General features: G+C 32.7%; 1 protein-coding gene across 1 annotated transcript; it reads left to right on the top strand.

The window, feature by feature from the left end:
• The first annotated feature begins 5,241 nt into the window (after positions 1-5,241).
• LOC149481863 (putative phosphatidate phosphatase) lies at positions 5,242-19,647 on the top strand. Its single transcript, XM_089704950.1, has 6 exons — positions 5,242-5,326; positions 6,166-6,317; positions 7,184-7,375; positions 15,144-15,311; positions 18,375-18,551; positions 18,894-19,647. The coding sequence occupies exons 1-6, from the start codon at positions 5,257-5,259 to the stop codon at positions 18,987-18,989; spliced, it is 855 nt and encodes a 284-aa protein (XP_089561076.1). The 5' UTR covers positions 5,242-5,256; the 3' UTR covers positions 18,990-19,647.
• The last annotated feature ends 307 nt before the right edge of the window (positions 19,648-19,954 follow it).

The following is a 19,954-nucleotide window of genomic DNA, read 5'->3' as shown; positions in this document are numbered from 1 at the left end:
GAATTATTTACAAAAATTCGTCAAAGGAAGGTACTTCCACGCATACATTCATATTTTTTTACCCCTCTCCCCGCGCACACTACGCCCGTGGCCGTGGGCGTCATGTTTGCATACGGTTAGTCGAGTACTGCGCCGCTGCGGTGATCCCGCGTGCCGCGTGTGAATTGTTGTTTAGAAATTGAGTATTTTGTTTCCAACATAATTTAATTGTTTTACTCATACTGGATGTACTAATTCAAGTCTAGTTGCTTATGTAAACAACATATTTATGTTGCTATTGTTTGTTGTGAACACGATTTTGTTGAACTAAATTTGTAACGAATATTTTTGCAAATGGCGTCTCGAGACTCGTTCGAAAAAGAACAAAAACGTCTTCAAGACCTGTTTGATGCAGCGTCTACCCCTGAATCGAGTCCATACCCATTTGCTGATGATGGTGACTATGAATTTGACGTTGAGTACTTACGACGTTTACGCCTATATCCGTTCTGTCATATCATATGGTTTTTTAACCATGTGTTGTAACACTACGCCCCTGGGCAATGTATGAAAAAAAGTAGTGTCTCAGTAGCTGCTGCTGTAAACCAGTACTGTCCGCGAACGTGATAATCATTACACTACACTTGCTGTCGGGTCGATGACAGCTCTTTCATTTTATGATTTTGTTCACCTTAGCTATGTTTACTTCGTAAGGGAGACAATATTTTTTTGTTTATTATGAGTTATCTGATTTACCCTTTAACTTTTAGGTAATCCCGATATAAAGCTATTAAGTTTTATGAATAAATCTACAATTTTACTTCAGAAAAGATAAGACCTTATAGTTTGTACAGAGTACAGACCTTTAGGTGTCTTAAAAAAGATCCTCAACAATATCTTGTTGAATATTAGGTACTCGAGAGATAGACGCGGCTTATAATAAACTAGCTTTCTGCCCACGGCTTGAGTTGTCTAAAACTAAATGATAAATCACAACGTAATATAAAACCAAGTCGCTTACCGCCGTCTGTAAATTAAACAACCGCCGCCGTAAATTATACAACAGATTTCGATGGAGTTTCTTTTTAATTATACAGTTGTTTATAATACAGTTTTATAGAGTAGTGCAAGAGGAAGGTTTTAGTATATATGTATAAGTAACTAGTGGTCCGCCCCGGCTTCGCCCGTGGTACATATTATCATATATCCTATGTCTTTCTCCTGGCTCTAAACTACCTCCCTGCCAATTTTCAGCTAAATCGGTTCAGCCGTTCTTGAGTTATAAGTGGAGTAACTAACACGACTTTCTTTTATATATATATATGTATATACAGGATGTCCCACTGTTGGTATACTAAGCTCAAAGGAGGTTATAGTTTTGCATACGCTGAGTACGTAAAAAATACTTATAAAATTCCAGACACATTTTTTTTCAAAAAGACGAAGTCTTAAAACTCTATGTGTACGGTCTACACCCATTTCATGCATCCCGCCCAGCTTTGCCATCAGCACGTGAGCTATCGTTTAAGATTATGTGTTCATAGATAAAATGTTCACATTAGCGAAGCTATATATGCCGGTTGCGCGAAGCCAGAGAAGAAAACATGGATTTTCAGGAAAAATTTAGCAAAAAAATTTTGACGTAATTTTGTTGTTTAAGTATTTTTTTCGTGTTCAGTGTATGCAAAACTACAAGTCCCTTCGCGCTTAGTATACCAAAAGTGTGACACCCTGTATATATAGATTTATTAGGCTTAAGACAAAGCGTGCAAAGCAGCGGGCGGAAAGCTAGTAAATTATATATCTACATAGTAAAACCACAGACTACGTATACAAGTAAATCGTTTCTCGAGATCCACTCTATCTATTGGTGTAAAGATAATGAAAATCGGTTCAGTATAATTTTTGAGTTTATTGCGAACAAACATAAGGACAAATACGTTGCAAAAACTTCTATAGCAAGTTAGTACAGTTTAACTAATCATGAATGGTTAAATTATGTTTTGAAAGACCGATAGTATTTAGTTCATAATGTATAGATAACTTCTAAAATTGTTATTTAGAATTATCAGCTTATATAAATAGCTCATAACTCATTGATACGTAAGTTTTTTTAGAGATAATATAATATATGTTTGCGTACATCGCACGCCTCCACCGTAAGCGAATCACACGCGCTGGGCGATGCAACGGCGTGGTCGGTAATCCGCTTTATCGAAATTGATAATGTTTTGATAGAAAACAATGTTACAAAATGTTATTTCAAATATTCCTGTTCCTACGGAATCTTGTACATAATATGTATTTACTATAGAATACTATCTACATAATAAATGGTTTTGAGGAAAGCTTTTTAATAGTGGAAAACAATAATTAGGGCTTATAAAGAAATACCCGTCTGATTAGGGCCCTTCTGGCCTCCTCCACTCAAGCGACAGCTCAAGCCGAGGTTCGTGGTCCCCGTCAAGGGGGGACGCCCTTGTGCATGTCGCTACCAGGGTGAACCTTCAGTTCACCCCCGCGTCCGCGTTAAAATGTAGAAGCCCTTCTGGCTAACATTGAGAGACACCACACAAAAAAATAAAATAAAATAAAGAAATAATATTACAGTCTCTACATTTTTCAATAAAATTATTTGTCGTATTGGTGGGTGCTCAGAATAATTTATAGATTTAAATAATTCAATTACCTATACGTTTATTTTTATACAACTTTTTGTGAAAAATAAAGATTTTAAATATTTAAAATAACAAAAATACGCATTATCTTTATTTATTAATTATCTTCTATAATATAAAAATGAATCGCAAAATGTGTTGGTAAGCGCATAACTCGAGAACGGCTGAACCGATAATTCTTTTTTTATTATATTCCTTGAAGTAGGTACGAGGATGGTTTTTATGTAGAGAAAACGTAAATATGTACCACGGGCGAAGCCGGGGCGGACCGCTAGTTTGTAATAAAACAATATTCTAAAAATATATTATTTACATACAATGTTAAAGTTGTTATCTATATTGTTTTTAAATATAACAAGGTTTGTTAACCCACGTGTGCTCGTATGAACACGAAACATGAATGTGTAGTTCAATAAATATCAGTTTAAATCAATTTATAGATGTTTATAAATTATTCGATTATTATTGTTTTACTAGCGGTCCGCCTCGGCTTCGCCCGTGGTACCTACATGTTTAAACTATCCTATCTATCAAGTTGGATCGAACTGCACATGGTGTGCGAATTTTATTATAATCGGTTTAGTGGTTTAGGAGTCCATTGAGGACAAACATTGTAACACGAGATTTATATATATATATATATATATATATATATATATATATATATATATATATACCTATATTAAGATAAGTATGACAAACATCTCACTTTTTACATATAATACACATAATACATGATTTTTATTGTCATTCATCAAAAACTAGCATTTATACCATACTAGCCGCTCCGCGCGGTTTCACCCCCGTGGCTCCTCTCCTCTTGGTAGCGTGATCGTATATAGCCTATAGCCTTCCTCGATAAATGAGCTATCTAACACCGAAAGAATTTTTCAAATCGGCCCAGTAGTTCCCGAGATTAGCGCGTTCAAACAAACAAACAAACTCTTCAGCTTTATAATATTAGTATAGATAGGTACCCATATATTACATATTTGTAATAATACTGTTCTTCATTTCTATGTAGCAAAATTGTAACAAATAATGAAAAAAAAAAATGTTTTGAAATTAGATTTTGTTTTAAAATTGATAACCAACTGCGAAGCTAACCGATAGCCGATAAAATAAGCCCATCTAAAACCGTTTAAGAAAATAACAATTATGACTCATACGAAAGAGAATATTAATTTATTTTTGTAATCGAATATTAAAAATACAGTAGGTAGTAGTACCTATATGTAAAAAATTTCAACAACTAATACTTAGTAGAAATGTATGACGAAACGCCGCGGCCGACACAGCCGACGCTCTATTTGCATTATATTTTATCTTTCGACAGTTATTTCTATTCCTTAGCATTGTAATATGTTATATTATCTACTAGCTTTGAGCGCGCGGCTTCGCCCACTTTGTCTTAAGCCCAATATTTTATATACTCAAACCTTCCTCTTGAATCACTCTATCTATTTAAAAAACCGCATCATAATCCGTTGCGTAGTTTTAAAGATTTAAGCATACAAAGGGACATAGAGACAGAGAAAGTGACTTTGTTTTATACTATATAGTGATGCTATTACTCCGTATAGATGAATTAAGTATCTACGGAACTACAAAACGTTATAGAGCTACGATGCCACAGACATACCGAGATTAGAACTTGCAAAAACAAAAAAATTTAGCATCTATGCATGCAGGCAAAGCTTATTGTACCTAATATAATATGTATTTATAATCATATTTGAACAGTCAAACGAAGCCTAACATTTAATTAGACATTAGAGTTAGATAGCTCTAAACTATTTAATCTTTACAGAAAAATAATATTTTTTTTATTTATTTATTTTACAAAGGATAGCCAACAATTGTTAACACTAATTATAGACATACAAGGAGAATGCAATTTAACAAATCAAGTGCAACAATTAATTATAGGCTAACATATTTTTATATGTACCATATATTGTATCATATAAATTTATATGTACTCGAGGGGTCAATCATAAGATAATGAATGTTTAGACTTAGAAGCGTTATCAGCTTTGCGGGGATTTTATATCAAAATATGTAATTTGCATTTTTTTAGTTTTTGTAAAATATACGAGTTTAGCTGTAAATTTTATTCAGATTACAAAAATGACAAAGATCGTAGTTTTAAAGATTTAAGCATACGTATAAGGACATAGGGACGGAGAAAGTGACTTTGTTTTATACTATGTAGTGATTGGTACAAATAATAACAAATTTATGTAAAATGTTTAAACTTTAAATGTATATTACTTACTTAAATCAAATGATCGGTATATTTTTAGCAGATAGAGGTACATAAATGAAAATATATAATTCATACAAGATGGGTTTTTGAAACTGCTAAATTCAACCTCAAAACACAATTTACAATCTTACTGCATGCTTGATGCTACCCCACATAAAATTATCCTATCATAACCCAATTTACGGGCCAAAGCTTTCGAATCACGCACGATTAGGGGACATAAATTATTATCCAAGTGTTAGATAAAGTATATCGTACGCTATCTCTCGTATATACATATAAATAGCGAGTGACTTGACCATCTCACTCAGTGGACGATCAGACGCCAACATGTCGCGGGAAGAGATATCTATGCATATATTGAGAAAATTCGTTCTCGACTGCTTTTGTATTTCCGCACGTAAGTTTATTTTACAAATGTAAACAAATATTTCTTATTACATATAACGTAAATTTGAAATATTTAAAGGTATTTTCACGCGTTTAGATATTTTATTTTAGCAGTATATAGGTGTTTTGATGAAAAAAATTAAACGGGAATCAATGTTCAATGTAATCGTATGTAATGTAGGTTAATTCTTTTTCTAAAGGCCGATTTTTCAATGCTTGGATATAACTTATCCGTCCAATAAAGTATTACACGATAATTTTAAAATGTCACACTGTCAAATACGGGCCATTAGAATACGTTTTTAAAATGGTAGTTTTATACATTATTCGACGAATAAGTTGTATCCAAGCATTGAAAATTCGGCCCTAAATCATTATAGCTTAGCTTATTCTCTAATTATGTAATCACTATTGTGAATGCAAATTGTGTCAATAAAAATTGTACAAAACATATTGATTTGCAGTTAATAATAAAAAGTACTAAAGTTGTTAAAAAAGAAGGTTGATAATTTCCAAAAAAATAAATAAAAATAAAACATTAAGTAAAAAATAAAATCAAGCACAAGACATGTTCGCAATGTTGGTTATTTGTTAACTGTAAAAATAGAAGTTAAAATGCCGCATTTCTCGTTCTTGTGAAAACTTTAATTTCATAATATCTGAAAAAGGTCAATACGTATTTGTATGTATGTAAATGTTAAAACTGTATTACACCTAGCGAACACTATACTTATTTTCGAAATAAAATAAGACCTCAGTTTAAATCAAAACACTTTATTTAATAATTAATTAATACAAATAAAGAATATTCTAAAAAATAAAATAAATTAATATTTGCAATCTTTTCAGTGATAATCCTAATATACATAACCCAGGACATCTGGATTTCGTTCGAGCGCGGTTTCTTCTGCGGCGATGAGAGCCTCATGTTCCCTTACAAGGACGATACAGTCACCACCCCTGTGCTGAGGCTGTATGGGCTAAGCCTGCCTATCTTGGCTGTAAGTATGGGATATAAATTGTAGAGAAAATATCCGAGAAATAGGATGTAGAGCAATTGCAATGAAAATCTAGAGTTCTACAAATAAATTGCAGATTGCTTTGATTGATAATGTAGAGTTGGATTCTGTGTCTCCGATAGACTTTTGTAGCATAGCTATATTATGTTTTACTGAAAGCGGATGGGAGAAAAATTGTAGAGACATACAGCAGAAACAGTGGATTGCTGTGAAAATATAGAGTATAGATCCCTTGATTGATTTTTTGTGACTTACGAGTAGAAATTTGCCATGTGTGTTTTTTATATCCAAGAATTGCTTACTTAATAAATAAGTTTAGATTTAGAACTCCTACATCCATACTAATATTATAAATGCGAAAGTAACTCTGTCTGTCTGTCTGTTACTCTATCACGCCTTAACTACTGAACCAATTTGCATGAAATTTGGTATAGAGATATTTTGATACCCGAAAAAGGACATAGGATAGGTTTTATCCCGGAAATCCTACGGGAACGGGTTTTTCTTTGAAAACGCGGGCGAAGCCGCGGGCGGAAAGCTAGTATTGTATATAATCATTATCTATTTGTGTACAATATATTTTACTTCTTTATTAGAGATAAATACTTTTGCGACATAATTTTAACCCTTATTGTACAACTTTGGACGCAATCTAGTTTACATTCTAATTACAATAATAATTTATGTATAATATGTAACCCTAGTTAAGGAATCAATTACTATTTAATTTTATTTTATTCTTATCTTGAACTACAGCACTCTAGTTTAAATTCAACCACAGATTACAAAATAGTAATACTATATTTTACCCATGTTTTACATAAATTAATATACCATATATTCACCAGTTTCTCATATGCGAGTGGGTCCTGCTGCGCAAAGACGACGACACCCAGTACTGCTTCAACATCCCGATCCCGAAGTGGTTACGAGGCTTCTACTGCGTGCTGGCTTGCTTCGGTTTTGGGACCTGCTTCATTGAACTTACCACGAATATTGCTAAAAATGTTATTGGAAGACCTAGGCCACATTTCTTTGATGTAAGTACTAGTATAGTATATTTTTTGTGATGTAAGTAACATATATAACTGATTTTTAATATGGTTATATCTTTCATATCGTTTGCACAATAATTCTGTACTATTAATAGATACAATTGAAATATGTTAACTGCAAATTAATTGACAGTTGTACCAATTACACTTATATAATAAATCATGACTGAAACTTTTATCACACTACGCTAGAAGTAACAACCTTGGGTACAATTAAATAAGTAACAAATAATTTTTTTAGCTCTATATAGATTAGACAAATTGATTATTAAATATAGGTTAGTTATAAGTTAAAAGTAAGATAAGTTAAAAATAACTTTATCTTATTATATTTAATATTTTTTTTTATTTATAAAAAATTTAAAAGCGTTATCAACGACAGATATAAGCGATATCATCTTCGAGCACTTCGTATATCTTATGAAAGCAAATACAAATGCTTATCATATATCTATATTATATGCTAATAATGTAAATCTTATATATAAAATTCTCGTGTCACAATGTTAGTCTGCATACTCCTCCGAAACGGGTGGACCGATTCTCATGAAATTTTCTGTGCATATCGGGTAAGTCTGAGAATCGGCCAACATCTATTTTTCATATGTACCACGGGCGAAGCCGGGGCGGGCCGCTAGTATTAATTTAATATTAAACACGTTAAGAATTCTTTTTATTTCATACAATAATAAACAATTACTATACCCCACGGTTTTACCCGCATTTCTCCGCTCCTACTAATCTTAGGACTTAGCGTGATGAGCCTTATACCTTTCCTAGATTTTCTAGATAAATAGTGGACAGTGAAATAATTCTTCAAATCAGACCCATGGTTCCTGAGTTAAGCACGTTCAAGCAAACAAACAAACTCGTATAATATTAGTATAGATAATAATTGTAAATAAAGTGCAAGAAATGAGATACGAATAGTCAGGAAACAGTAGTGCAGCTCATATAGATTACACTCAAGGATTTATATTTATTTATTTTTTATTTTATTTTATTCATAAAAGGCACCTTACAGCTGTTATTAAGATAAATTATACAAATTACATATAAAAACGCCAATTACAAGGCACACCAATAATAGTCCAATTGTGTGACAACAAGAGGTAAACTAAAAGGGAACAATAATTGTTTTCTTTTTCTTTAACAAAAGTACAACAATTGTTCTTGATGAAACATAAAACGTACATGAAAAATAAATGTGACTTCTAGTAAACAAGCAACATCAACAAAATAACATTAAAGTTGAGAAAAAACAAAAATAAAAATGAGCCTAATAATGTGACTGTGTGAGTGAATGAGTGGATGTGTGAGTGAGTGTGTGTGTGTGTGTGTGTGTGTGTGTGTGTGTGTGTGTGTGTGTGTGTGTGTGTGTGTGTGTGTGTGTGTGTTACTTATTCAAATTATTGATAATCTGAAGAATTGCACTTTTAAATCTGGGACGTGACAAACTAAATATATCAGCTGAGCAAAATTTATTATTGTATACTTCAGGGAGTCTGAAATATGGAGAATTTTTAAGATAGTTTGTAGATGTTGAGGGCACTAAGAACAGATTTTTTTGACGAGTGCCTTGACTTGGAACCCGAAAATTTAAAGGATTCAAAATAGAGATACAGTCAAATTTATTATTTAAAATATCAAACAAGAACATTACGTCGATTAGATCTCTTCTATCCGATAGTGCGTTAATATTATAATGTTGGCAAGCTTGCTCGTAGCTATCAGGGAAATGTTTAGATTTAAAATTTAATTTCTTAAAAAATATCTTTTGTATCTTTTCTAGCCTATGGATATAACATTTGTAGACTGGTCGCCATATTACACATGCGAACTCAAGGATACTCCGAACATATGCGAAATATAAGACCTTTAAGCATCGTATATCATCAAAAGGTTCGGCTGTGCGCAAAACAAACCCTAAATTAGCAAAAGCCTTTTTTGTGACGTAGTCAATGTGATCGTTGTACGTGAGTTTCTCATCCAGTATCACGCCCAAATCCCTTACTGTATTCGTGGAAGGAATTTTTTCGTTGCAGATTGAATATTCAAAATTTATAATATTTTTTTTATTTCTAGAGAAAGTTATTTTTTGGCATTTATTAATATTAACGGATATCTTATTTATGTTATAGTAGTTTGTTAATCTATTAAGGTCGTTTTGAAGTGATAGACAATCATCTAAGCTAGCTATTTTAGTAAATATCTTTTTATCGTCCGCATATAAAAGAAATTTAGAACTATGAAAGCATTTATCTATATCATAAAGATATATATTGTACAGCAAAGGCCCCATGTGCGAACCCTGGGGCACACCTGAAGGGATATCTACAAAGTTAGACCTATAACCACCAACTACAACGGCTTGACAACGATTTCTTATGTAAGAATCTATCCATCTTAGTAGGTTACCTTTGATATTAACGTCTGAAAGCTTGCCTATTAGAACATCGTAATTTACTCTGTCAAATGCCTTCTCAAAGTCTGTATATATTACATCAACCTGTACTTTGTCACTCATATTGATGTTGAGATAGTGGGTAAGATCCAATAAGTTCGTTAAGACATTTCGTGATTTTATAAAACCGTGTTGATTATGTGGAATATAATTCAGAGCATGTTTGTAAATACTTTTATACACTAGTTTTTCAAGCAATTTTGAGAATATGTTAAGCAATGAAATACCCCTATAGTTAGTTATTTCTTTTTTAGAATTCTTTTTATGGATCGGTACAATTAAGGCTTCCTTCCAACGTTTCGGAAAAACTCCTTCGGTGACTGAACGATTAAATAATATTTTTAAAGGCAAAAGAAGACCAGACTGACATTTTTTGACGAATATAGCTGGTATACCATCAGAACCAGCGCCTTTCTTAACATCTAAATCCTTAAGTAGTTTTAATATTTCTCCTTCATTACAAGATATAGTGTGTAAGCAGTCAGTTACATCAGATTCATAGGCATTAGGCGTTACGCTGGAGGAGATAGTCCTATGAAACACGCTATGAAAATATTCGTTGAAAGCATTACAAATATCGCTACCATTTGTGAGAACACGTCCATTATAATTCATATTGCATGGTAAATTTGAGTTATTACGCTTGCTGTTAATGTAAGTCCAAAATTGCTTTGGGTCTTTAATGATGCTGTCTTGACAACGAGATAAATAGTTGGAATGACATTCATCCTGTAAGTATTTAACTCTCTTTCTAAGTAGAGAGAAGGATGCGTAGTCATTAGGGTTTTTGAAAATTTTCCATCGATTATGAAATTTAGATTTCTCTTTAATTGCATTAATAAGAGCCGGCGTGTACCACTTAGGGTAATGGCGTCGAGAAGATATCTTTATACATGGGACAAACGTATCGATGAGGGTATTAATCTTGCTGTAAAATATGTCTACGCATTCGTCCAAAGAACCTATTGTTAGAAGCTCGTACCAGTTTATTTTATTCAGTTCAGAATTTATGGCATCATAGTCTGCTCTATAAAATTTCCTCAGCTTAGAAAACACAGGTCGCAATTTTTTAAAACATATATCGTGTACACAAATAAACAATGGGCTATGAAATCTATCTATATTTACGAGTGCATCGGAACATGCCGTGCAATCGACAGAAAAATTCGAGAAGACAAGATCGAGAGTATTGCCACAGTGGTTCTGTGTGACGTTAAACTGTCGAGCTCCCATTAAATTTATAATATCGAGCAGATCTAATGCAGATTCAAGTAAATTAGAATTACAATATTTGCTTATTTTATACGTGTTGTCAGTCGACCATAAAATAAAAGGTAAGTTAAAATCGCCAATAATAAGAAATAGGTCATTCGGATGCCGATCATAAAGATTACGTAAAGCTTGATTAAATATTTTTAGGGTATTATGTGCGTCTGAATTAGGGGGTAGATAAAGCGCAAGAACGTGCAAATTCTTTATATCCTGTGTCTTAAATTTAAAAACATTCCCTGGTATCGTCAACCAAACACTTTCAAGGTCATCAGGAACGTTATGCAAGTTATGACTCAAAAATGTTTTTTTAATGCAAATCATAACACCCCCGCCCTTCTTTTTGGTTATTCTGTCGCATCTAAATACATCGTAACGCCTATCACATAGTTCCGTATCCAATATCCCGTTACATAACCAACTTTCAGTAATAATAATTAAGTCGTAATTATTCTTTTCAACATTTTTAAAGAAGATTGGTAATTTTGTGCGTAATCCGCGTGCATTTTGATAGTAAATATTAACAGCCGTACAAATAAAAACTTGCTTATTCAAACCTTATGCAATGCATAGATATGATAAGAATAAATAAAGAATAAGGATGTCATAATTTCTTACAAATAAATTTGGAATAACGTCGATGTATCTATGCTCACGCTATGCAATAGGCGCGAAGCGGCAACGTCGCAATTCATTCACAAAATTATGAAAAACATTGAAATTGTCTACGGTTAAGCCTTGGTGCTGTCATTTTGCTGACGTTTGACTTCGTCGAATTTGTTGTTAAGTTTCATCTACGATGTTCTGTTTATTTATTTTTTAAATATTTATTGGAAATAATTTAAATATATCATTAAATATGCAAGCAAATGATAGATAACGCTATCAAATATCTGGAGAACAGAAGATAAACCCACCTTGAGATAGAGAGTTGCCAAATAACTGGTACTCAAAACATACAACTCCAGGCTTAGAAGATTTATATTTTCAACGAAAGTGTATATTATTGTGATAAGTTTAGAAATAAGTTTTATGTATGTATGGTTTGGCGCATGTTGTAAATAAATAAATCATTATAAATATCAAAAGGGTTTTTCATAATTTCGTATATTTTGACATTTCATACAAAATTTTCCATTTCAATAGGTACGTAATGAAATTATTAATTTGCTCAACTTTTTCTACTTCTCGTATACTCTCATTGCTATTATCTCAAATTTAGATTGAAAATTGCTTCTAAAACTTGTAAAACACAGCACAATGTACTAAAAGATATGTTATAACTCGGTTATGTCAGACTTATACTAGGGTGGTAGCCGTAATAAGGTCGAAATAGCATTAGTATGAATACTTATTACGAAGTTATACTAGGTTACATTTATTTCGTGTTTATTTGTATGATTTTTCCTTATTCTTAGTTTATTCTTTGCATAAAATGTTATAACTCGTTTATTTGTACGGCTGTTAAACTATTGTTTATTGGCATTATATAAGAAGGAAGAAATTATATATTTAACTATATTATTTAAAAAACCGGAATTAATTCCGTCTGAAATAAAATAATTGACAATATTTTATAACAAAATAACACTTATTAATATCGCGGTTACGCATCAAATAATATATTCTATTAATGCATAATAAACAAGTAGATTCATTATTCACAAAGAACATCAGACACGAAAAAATATAGTCATTGAGGGTATGTGAAAAAATTTTGTTCAATATTGTTACTGTGCGTTCACTATTTAACGCAGTCAGGGGTGGTAAACATATTATTACAACAACGTTCATTGATATTTGTATAACAATATTAAAGGAAGATTTAATAAGTGCATTCTTCTGTAAATAAAGTGTATGTGAAAAGTGTGTGTATATATAGTATAAGTAAAAGTAATTTGGAAAATTATGTAAATTAATGTGATGTGGCTCATAATATAGAAAGCTATATTTTAATTGTGACTCGATCGTAGCAGTAAACAAAAAAACTATTTTAAATTCTCTAAAAAAATATTCAAGTCTTCTTCCGAAGTTATAGCCTTTGCTGGAGACTTCTCACTGGCGCGTAAGTAAATAACGCAATTTTTAACCCATACGAACTTTATATTACGCTCTTTTGCACGTTGTTTACAGGTATTTAACAAGATTTTGTTCGCGATAGTGAGATGTTCATTAATGAAAATCTTTACAGAGTTACCTCCAAAACCAAGGTCGTGCGACGATAGGCCTTTATTCTTGTTGCATTTTTTAAAATTAGCTATTAAAACATCCTTGCTCATTTTATTATTTAACTTCGCCACGATCTTTTTCGAAGCTCCTTGTTTACCATGTAAAGGTTGGATTCTGGTAATAAAATCTAAGTCTTCTTTTTTCAGATTACAGTCTAAGGCAGCTGCTAAGCGTAAAAATTCTTCAACTAAGTTTTCATTGGGTTTTTCCGGTAAGCCAACTATTTCAACGTTTAAGAATCTGTTCTTTTGTTGAGTACGTCGTTGCTCGAGTTCCAAGGCTGCAATAGCCTTCTGAAGACGTTCGTGATCCTCTTTTCTCTTAGAAGCTTCAATTTCATAAGCCTTAAATTTGTCTTCCATAATAAGCACCTGTGATTGAATTTTTTGCATATTCTCTTTAATTGTGTCCGCTATTTTTAATTTTGAATCGATGTCCTCAAGTCTTTTATAAATATCTTCAATAACACTGGTATTAAAAGTAGAGGTTAGTTCATTTAAATCATAGCGAAGCTTTTCAACTTGTTCCGGAAGTGAAGAAAGCGGCGAAAGCATGTCTTCGATTCTCTTCAATGATAATTGATAAGAACTTAAGTCTTCTAAGTTTTTTGTGGTACATCCAGATGATAACGTATTTTTACAATCCTGACAAAGCCATGAGGTTTGACGTTCAATCCCGAGTCTCCGCCAACCGATTTCTGAATATCCCGCACATTGAAAGTGGTAATTACACCGACAGCTGGAGCAAGCGGTACCATCAGAAACAGTCTCATTACAACGCTTACACGAGTTCATGCCGAAGGTTGCGAATACTGGCGTTACGTAGATAGTACGAAACAAGAAACGGATGACTCAATTCACGTAGTGATTCTTAGCTTGTTTGGCGTCGCGCGCGGCACCGCGGACCGAGAAGTCACAGAGTCCAGGTTCAAATCCACTCAAGAATATTTTTAAATATTAAATTTTAAATTCCACTTTACGACAAAAACTACGTTCTTGCACACACAGATCTCAAGACAGACTGAGATATAAAATCATTGATAACATACGACACTAGTTACTAAAGCGCGTCACACACGGTGAATATACTATAATATTTTATGTTAAGATACTCTAATATAAAACGTCATAGTATCTTAAGGTATCCGGTATCAGCGTTCTGACCATCATTTTTCTTTTTGTCATTGCGTACTAAGACCCCTGTAGAACCGCCATCCTGTTACAAATGACCCGAAATTTTGTGACGCGCTTAAGTCTGGATAAATTATAATTATCTTAATGGTTTTAAAGATGTGAAATAATTTTATTTATTGCTTAAATATAATATACATATTACGTATCTACACGATTAACAAAAATTTACAAATTTATGCAGATGTATTTTATAAAATACTAGCTTTCCGCCCGCGGCTTCACCTGCTTTGTCTAAAACATAATAAATTATATACTAAAACCTTCCTCTTGAATCACTCTATCTATTAATAAAAACCGCATCAAAATCCGTCTCGTAGTTTTAAAGATTTAAGCATACATAGGGACATAGGGACAGAGAAAGCGACTTTGGTTTATACTATGTAGTGATGATTTATTATAGTATCAATACGCTGGCGTGACATTAAACATAATTTATAGTCTTATAAGGGATGGTATTATTTGATGAAGGTTTAGAGAGTAAATAAATTGTTGGATTGATTTGAAGCTCGTATAGGATGCATTATTAATATGTCTAGAGATTGTTATTATTAAAGCTATATTGTAGAGCTAGAAATAATATTTGTACCTTTTTCCCCAGTTATGTCGTCCCTCCATCAACTGCAGCGACCCCGCCTGGCAGCACCGCTACATAGAGGCGAATCAATTCGAGTGCACGGGCACCCGCACGGAGAAGTTTAGCGACATGCACTTGTCCTTTTTGAGCGGACACTCTGCCTGGTCGGCGTTTACCATGGTTTATTTGGCTGTAAGTAGCATTTAGTTACTATTATGTATTCTGACCGCCTAGCCTCCTTGGTACAGTGGTTGACGCGTGAGCGTAGCACCAAGGTCCTGGGTTCGATTCCCGATGGAGATGAAGAAAGAAAAAACATGTCCTAAAATAGTGAGCCGAAAATCAACATCAGTCAGTAGTCATCATTCGATTTTATTGTGTGATGATCCAATCCTTCATCATACGATTATCTAAATATGTAGTAAATATATTATTATCAGGAATGCCGGTTCATTTCTGAGTTTATTGAGATAAGAATATGATTGTAACTTTACATGATTATTTACATTTTATTCAATAATTGGATTATATATCTTAATAAGACATGCCATCAAGGGCGGATCCAGCTTTAGTGCCAGGGGGGGGTCACATAGACGTGGTCAATTTTCAAAAGCTATATTTTGGTAATTTAATTGATACGTAGATTTTAAAAAAATTGGTCAAGTGCGAGTCGGATTGGCGAACCAAGAGTTCCGTACAAACATTTTTTTATGTTTTAATATTAAATTTATGCTTTTTGCAATTTTTCCTTTATCTGTGCTATAAGACGTAAGTTTCTATTAAATAAAAATTAAATATCAAGATTCTGTGTTCACGGGAAGTACCCTGTAGGTTTTGATTCCTGGCAACACTTGCGAATGTTGATAGGCATGAAATGTATGTTTTAGCAATTTTTCCTCCATCTATGCTGACATTGCTTTTTACCAAATTTCAGAACTCTGTGTTCACAGGAAGTAGTACAATACCTATAGATTTTGATTCCCTTGCGATAATGTCGAAATTTGCGATAATTTACGGCATAAACGGCTGTATCTTTTGATTGCGTTGGCTTATAAGTTTGATTTTTTCACAGCTATAAGGAACCGTAGATTTGAGTATTCGGTATGAATTTCCACGCGTTCCTGAGAAACAGGGTCTTGATAGGCAGACAAACTTGAAAAATATATATTTTTTGCAATTATTCCTGTATCTGTACCATAAAATGTTGCTTTGTACCGAATTTCAAGATTCTGAGTTTACGGAAAGTACCCTGTAGGTTTTGAGTTTTGATTCCCTTGCGAATGTCGAAATTTGCGAAATTTTTCGGCATTTACGGCTGTATCTTCTGATTCGTTGACATAGAAGTTTGATTTTATTATAGCGTAAAGGTATTATAGACTTGAGTTTTTGGTATGAATATCAAGTTAATACATGTCAGCGTTCATGAGTAACAGGGTTGTAAGTTAAAAAAAATTTAAAATATTTTTTTATATTATAATCTAAGGAAAAATTCATGCTTTTCGCAATTAGTAAACAAAGTCGTTGTCTCTGTGCCTATGTCCCGATGTATGATTAAATCTTTAAAACTACGCAACGAATTTCGATGCAGTTTTTTTAAAGATAGAGTGATTCAACAGGAATAGTATATTATTTATAAGGTTTTAGAGAAAGCGGGCGAAGCCGCGGGCGGTAAGCTAGTCGGCGTTATAAGACGTTTGATTGTACTAAATTTCATGACTCTGTGTACTCGGGAACTACCCTGTAGGTTTTGATTTCTTAGGGAGTGTCGAAAAATTTCAGCAATTACAGCTGCATCTTTTGATTGCGTTGGCTAAAACGTTTGAATTTTTCACAGCATCAAGGGACCGTAGACCGTAGGATTTCGACATTAGCAAGGGAATCAATACCTGCAGGGAGCACCCTGTCCCGTAAACACAGTCTTGAAATTGAGTAAAAAGTATCGTGTTATAGCACAGATGTAGTAATAACGGCGATAACCCAAATTATTTGATTAAATTAAATAAAAATATATTTTTTAAATAATTTTAAACTTACAATCCCTTTACTCATGAACGTCGACATGTATTTAATTGATATTCACATCAGAACTCAGGTCTATAATAACTTAAATCTGTTATTTAATTCAAATTCTATGTCAACGCAATCTGAAGAAAAAGCAATTAGAGCCGCATATTCTGTAATTCGCAACTACTTGCAAGGGAATCATCAATCAAAACCTACAAGGTACTTCCCGTGAACAGTTGAACACAGTCTTGAAATTTGGTTAAAAGCAACGACTTAAGCACTTACAAACAATTGTAAGATACAACTGCAACATAATGAAAAAATATGTTTGCTCGGAGTCCTCGGTGCGCGGGTCCGACGCGCACTTGGCCGATTTTTTGTTGTAATTTGACTGTATTTTCTATTGTTCATTTAAAAAAAATTTTGCTATTTTATGTCTTATCCACGAACTGGGATATTTCGATATTTGAGGTTTTGTGTGAAAAGTGTAACAGCAAAAGTTGTAGAAAAAAAAATTATTACATACAACTTTACCATTACACTTTATTCCGCAGTTATAGTTTTTTTTTAAAAATCGAAAAACCTGTTATTTGTCCTTAAATTACGACCACAGGTCGACCCTAATAAAATTTTTCTATAATTTTTGTTATATTCTCTTCCGTTACCGTTTGTAATTGATTTCATTGTTCTATATTACTTTTATGTCTCAAAATTCAATAAAAACATCATATTGAACAGTATTAATTTGTTAATTTAAAAAAGTTAATATTAAATTAGTGGTCCACTTAGGTCGTGGACCTAGCCCAGGGGGGGGTCATGACCCCGTGACCCCCCCCCTGGATCCGCGCTTGCATGCCATTATCTTTTTATCGAATTGTTGTAAATAGTTGACTGCTATATACGTTGGGAGATTATGGTTTAAGCCATATTATGTCAGAAATGATTAGTTAGAAGCATCAACTGATATAATTTGAAAAAACTTCAAATCAATTATCTTTTGGACCTTTCACGAATTAACTAATTTCAAGACGCTACTTTTCTCTTGTCTTATTCAGATTATATCTATATATTCGCCTTCGATTTACGTTTTTGGATGAAAGAATCCTCACAAACTTTTGCATTTGTAATATATTTATCAATAGGACCTTGTGATTGTAGTGTGGTATTGATTATAGGATACCAATTTTTGCATATTATATTATTAGGCCAGACGAAATTTAGCACTATTTTATAAAACCTATTCTATTCTAGCTATATCTCGAGAAACGCATGGTCTGGCGAGGCACCCGCGCCATCAGACACGTGATCCAGTTCTCAGCGGTGATGCTGAGCTGGTTCACAGCGCTGTCCAGGGTGTCCGACTATAAGCACCATTGGAGTGACGTGCTGGCTGGATACTCCTTGGGACTCACCTTTGCTGTGGTGGTGGTAAGATTTATTTTTATGTAAAGGAAAGGGTAATTGTAGGGGATTCATAAATTTAAATTTCGTAAAAGTTGCGTTTCAAAATAGTTAATTCATTAGTAGTAATTTATAGCAGTATAAGCAGCTCTATATTTGACATTTCACTTTTAAGTGTTTAGAAAAATTGGTTTGTTAATTGTTATTTAATTTGCAAATACAGCTGAGTAATCTAGAATCTCTGAGAGATAAATCTGAGTTCAAAAATTCTACACAATTATCAGTGTCTTATACAATCCACTTATTTCTTACATTGTAGTAGTAGTCTTAGTTGAAGTGACAATACTGACTTTGTATTTTTCCTTACAGTGGACCTGGGGAACAGATATCCTGCAACCAAAGAAGAAACACACTCCCGTTCCACTTCACGAGGTTTCACATCAACAGATCGAAGGACCGGCGTGAAAAGAATCATTTGTACTGTACATCGTATAAACAACTGAGGGAGGAATCAAGGAGGAAGCTTATATAGTTATAAGTTTTATTTTCAATAGTTTTATGAACTTAAAATGTAAATATGTAATGTTATATGTTATAATAGTTTAATGAATATTAAGGAATATGTAAAAATCGGTATTGCGCAGTACCTAATATAAATATAGTTATAGTGAAAGCCAAAACATAAATTAGCATATGAACCCGTTTTATAGGTTCTTTATAAAAGTAACTAGAGATAGAGTAAGTTTATGTAAGAATATAGGTAATGCGCCTTCGACATTGAATAGCAAATATACTTATAGGAGAAAATTAACTGTAGTAACTTAAGTATTTTTGTTATTTACTATAATATGACTAGTTTTAGGTGTTAATTATTGGTATACTTCATATTATAAGGATCTCAATTTAATATCGATCATAATTTGTAGCGCCTTTCAGAATAATATAGACAATTTTTAATGTTGTTTATTGCATCCAAGAAATATTTATCCTCATATCATTTGATATTATTTAATATTTGTATATTTTTCTTTACAAAAATGCATATGTAATATTTTTATTGTGCAACTGTGAATCTTAAAGAAATATACTTATGTAGGATAAACAATTGTTTATTCACCTTCAAGGTTTGTGTTTTATTTTATAATTTCATTATTCAGTACAATTTTACAAATTTAAAAATTAATTCACAATTTTTATCACAATACGCATCTCACTCGTTGATGTCTTTCACGAGACGGCAATGGGTAACGTCTTACTTTATGAAAAAGATGTTTGTGACATTGATACCTTATTTTACCGAATAAGAAGAAATATATTTATATTTAAATAAAAATATTATTTAACAAACATCAGTAAAAACTACAAATCATACGACGAGATAACATTTTTTACAAATGCAATTAGAAGTAAGCTCTACAATTACATACAGT

Source organism: Colias philodice, chromosome 16, assembly GCF_061535455.1.
Source record: "Colias philodice isolate Cphi_HAF_F1 chromosome 16, ilColPhil1 Martin Lab GWU primary, whole genome shotgun sequence".
NCBI classification, from domain to species: Eukaryota; Metazoa; Arthropoda; class Insecta; order Lepidoptera; family Pieridae; genus Colias; species Colias philodice.
This window is presented reverse-complemented; position numbering and strand designations above follow the sequence as displayed.

Coding starts and splice junctions, on each gene's coding strand:
- LOC149481863 (XM_089704950.1), top strand. CDS start 5,257: ATGTCGCGGGAAGAGATATCTATGCATATATTGAGAAAATTCGTTCTC. Junction 7,376..15,143: donor CTAGGCCACATTTCTTTGAT/GTAAGTACTAGT, acceptor CTTTTTCCCCAG/TTATGTCGTCCCTCCATCAA. Junction 15,312..18,374: donor TTACCATGGTTTATTTGGCT/GTAAGTAGCATT, acceptor ATTCTATTCTAG/CTATATCTCGAGAAACGCAT.